This window comes from Octopus bimaculoides, chromosome 11, assembly GCF_001194135.2.
Source record: "Octopus bimaculoides isolate UCB-OBI-ISO-001 chromosome 11, ASM119413v2, whole genome shotgun sequence".
Classification (NCBI taxonomy): Eukaryota; Metazoa; Mollusca; class Cephalopoda; order Octopoda; family Octopodidae; genus Octopus; species Octopus bimaculoides.
Window position 1 is genome coordinate 18,732,006 of NC_068991.1, and position 4,095 is coordinate 18,736,100.

Here is a 4,095-nt window from a genome sequence, read left to right on the forward strand (position 1 = left end):
CACACACACACACATATATATTTATATATACACACACACATATATATATATATATATATACACACACACACATATATATATATATATATATATATATATTTATATACACATACAGTTTAGAGCTGCATATACAGAAATATGAGCGTGTGTGTATATACACACACTCACATATTTTAAAGATTCAGATATATATGACTGATTTCCTGTGAATATATAAGCAAAATATTTGACAAAGAAATCTGAAAGTTAAAGGGTTAAACCACACATTCGTACCAGATTCACGTGCAACAGATGCAACTCTTGAATGCAGTAAACTCACCTCATGTTAATCTCATTGAATGTAGTCAACATTGCGCATGTGTTCTGTGCATCCTTAAGGCGTTGAGCAATCTTCTGACGCATTCGGTTCATTTTCACCTTGAATGGTTGAAAAGAGAAAAATATATTACGACAAATGAAAGTTGGGTTGAATATAGAAGAGTGGTGGTGGTGGTGGTGGAGGTAGTGGTTGTATAGCAATAGTCAGTGGATGATGGCATGAATATATAGCTGATATAAATATATAAACTTTTACAAGGTAAAGGTTGACAGTAGTTTCACAGTTTCGGTTTTCTAAGCATCATCAAATTGTTACTGTTAACCTTTATCTTGTAAAAATTAATAAACATGTACTCTATTAAAAGTTATTGAATCATCCTTCAGTTTAATATTTATCTGTTTATACATCATCATCATTTAATGTTTGTTGTCCATGTTGGGATGGGTTGGACGATGTAACTGGAACTAGTAAATGTCTACGAACCTCAAGACATTTTTATTTACCGCTTTCCATCTATGAAATTTTACACGCGAAAAGTTGAATGTAGGGGAGATAAGTCACAAAGACATAAATCGGAGCTAATCATTAATTACCTCCCTTGAGCCAAGAAAGATAACACATCTCTTCCTCGGTAAGAGTTACTTTCCTTTCTCATATCGCATTTCGCGTGTTACTGTTGTTTAGCCCCAAGCCAGCCTTGTTAAACCAGATCTACGACAGAGATGACACTCTAGTCGCCTCCTTCACTTTTTTTTTTGCTTTCGTACAGGAGAATTCTTGCCTACATTATTCAATGTGCCCTTTTTCTAAAAAGATATGGTGTGACACGAAGGATTTGGCTATTTCAAGCAGATTTAAAGACCATGTAGAGGCTCCTTCATAAGGTCGTTTCTGTGGAATGAGCATGGAGAGGGACAATATATAGGAGTGACAGTGTGAAGTGACACAATATATATAGTGTGTCATGGCATATTAGCGATACTATGCGAAGTGACATTATAGAGTGTGACACCACAATGATGTAACACTGTGATATGGCACAGTGACCTCACAATGTGACATGATGTCAAGTGACATATAGTGATATGACATGAAATGACATTATACATACACAGTGACATGACATTATAACACCAATGTTATTTGATGTAGCATTATACAGTGTAACGTGGAGGCGCAATGGCCCAGTGGTTAGGGCAGCAGACTCGTGGTCATAGGATCGCGGTTTCGATTCCCAGACCAGGCGTTGTGAGTGCTTATTGAGTGAAAACACCTAAGGCTCCACAAGGCTCTGGCAGAGGATGGTGGCGAACCCTGCTCTACTCTTTCACCACAACTTTCTCTCACTCTTTCTTCCTGTTTCTGCTGTGCCTGTAATTCAAAGTGTCAGCCTTGTCACACTGTGTCACGCTGAATCTCCCCGAGGACTACGTTAAGGGTACACATGTCTGTGGAGTGCTCAGCCACTTGCACGTTAATTTCACGAGCAGGCTGTTCTGTTGATCGGATCAACTGGAACCCTCGATGTCATAAGCGATGGAGTGCCAACAACAAAAAACAACAAAAATACAGTGTAACATGACATCGAATGACAATGTGCGTGACATAATGGGGAGTAACACCATATAGTGTAACAAATAAACATTGGTGAAATATTTACAAAACGTCACACACACACTCATCATCATCGTTCAACATCCGCTTTCCATGCTAGCATGGGTTGGACGATTTGACAGAGGACTGGTGAACCAGATGGCTACACCAGGCCCCAATCTGATCTGGCAGAGTTTTTACAGCTGGATGCCCTTCCTAATGCCAACCACTCAGAGAGTGTAGTGGGTGCTTTTACGTGCCACCGGCACGAGGGCCAGTCACGCGGTACTGGCAACGGCCACGCTAAAAAGGTGTTTTACACGTGCCACCTGCATGGGAGCCAGTCCAGCGGCACTGGCAACTACCTCACACGAATGATTTTCTAACATGCCACCAGCACAAGTGCTAGAAGGCAACGCTATATATACATACACACCTACACTAAACACAACAATAAACAATTACCCGCTGTTCAGTTCTAGCAGTTGGGGCTGCACTGACAGCAGGAACAGCACCAGCAGCAGCTGTGGCAGGCTGCGGCAGTTGCACGGTAGATGGTGGAGTAGTAGCCATTGGCTTTGAGGGGAGAGGAGTCACAGGTGGTGGCGTGCTTGGTATAGGTCCAGCAGCGGCTGCAGCTGGTGGTGGTGGAGGTGGTGGTGAAGTCTCGACAGCAGCAGCGGCAGGTGGTGGTGGTGGTGCAGCTCCACCAGCTGTAAAATAAAACAAAATTAATTAAAAGTAACTTAAGAGTAATGAATTTTTTTTTAAACAAAAGGAAAAAATAAGTGGCTACCAAGCCCACAAATCTAAAGAGGAATTTGCAGTTTACCCCAATATATGACTGGTAGAGCAATATGTTTTCTCAAACATCAGGACAGATGGGCATTGGCTCCTATAGGATTTGAATTTGGACAAGTTTTTAACCCATTACCTCCTATAATTTTATTAACTGGAATTTTTTTTTATGAAACTTTCATTTCTAGCATAAAACAGCCTTAGAAACACGCTGGAATGATCAAAATAACATTTCAAAATAACATTTTAAATAGAAATAAGCAAGATATTGGGTGAAAATTAGCAAACCACATTTGAATATCAGAGAAATATACCTAGTAGATATAGCAAAAAGGTTAGATATGTGTAAATATTGACAGATAATTACAAAATTTGTAATTTTTAAGTGATCTCATATGAGATCACTGGTAGGTAATGGGTTAAAGGTGAGCAAAACTAAATATTCTAGGGGAATCAATCTTAACAGAGGCATATGGTTAAAATTGTCAACATTAACAGAAGCACGTGGTTATAAGAGTCAACATTTAAGAAATATGTGGTGATAAGAGTCAATGCTAATAGAAGGCATGTGATTATAAAATTCAACATTTTGCCATACCTGAAGCAAAAATAAATATTGAAAAAAAAAAACGTATTTGGTCAAATTTGGGCATAAGGGAGTTTAACATAATACCAATGATATATATACAATAATAAAAACAGGAAAAGCATAAATTTCACAGATAGATCATAATTTAATTACTTTCAACAGCTGTTTCATTAGGAATAAACATCATTAATTCTATGGTTATGTAATTAAGATACCTAATTAATATAAATTAGTTAAAATTAAATTTAAAGCAATGTTAAACAATGATGATGATGTTTCTATCCCAAATCAACATCCCAAAGCATCAGGCATACTACAGTCTGTGGTTGCTATAAGCTGTTGCTGATTTAAATACAAGTACACTGGATTTACTGCAATGTTATATCAGGTTGGAGTTAGTTTAATGACCTATTATAAATTACCATGGATATGTATATATATATTTTTAATGTTTTATACATCATCCCTTTTCAGTGTGTGTGTGTGTGTGTGTGTGTATATATATATATGTATATATATATATATAATATTAGGGATAAAATCCAAAATTACAGCTAAAAACTCAATTAAAATCAATTTATTAAAAATTAAAATTTAATTAAGCTTTACAGAATAAAATATATATAAATATATAGTTTTAGGGAAAAGAACCAAGGTTCATGAACTCATCGATAAAAATCCACTGTCACATATAGAAAAATTAATAATTAAAAGCATTTAATTATCATTAAAAATCAATTGAATAATAAAAAAAATACAAGAATACTTATTTAATGCTTTTAATTATTAATTTTTC

The 4,095-nt window shown here is 36.3% G+C and overlaps 1 protein-coding gene across 1 annotated transcript in view; it reads right to left on the minus strand.

The window, feature by feature from the left end:
• The window catches only part of LOC106878908 (dihydrolipoyllysine-residue succinyltransferase component of 2-oxoglutarate dehydrogenase complex, mitochondrial), a 166,083-nt gene that overhangs the window by 4,881 nt on the left and 157,107 nt on the right, over positions 1-4,095 (minus strand). The window contains exons 8-9 of the mRNA XM_052971560.1: positions 2,378-2,625; positions 320-417 (exon numbers count right to left, since the gene is read on the minus strand). Of these exons, the coding sequence (XP_052827520.1) occupies positions 320-417; positions 2,378-2,625 (346 nt within the window). The remainder of the gene's footprint in view (positions 1-319; positions 418-2,377; positions 2,626-4,095) is intronic.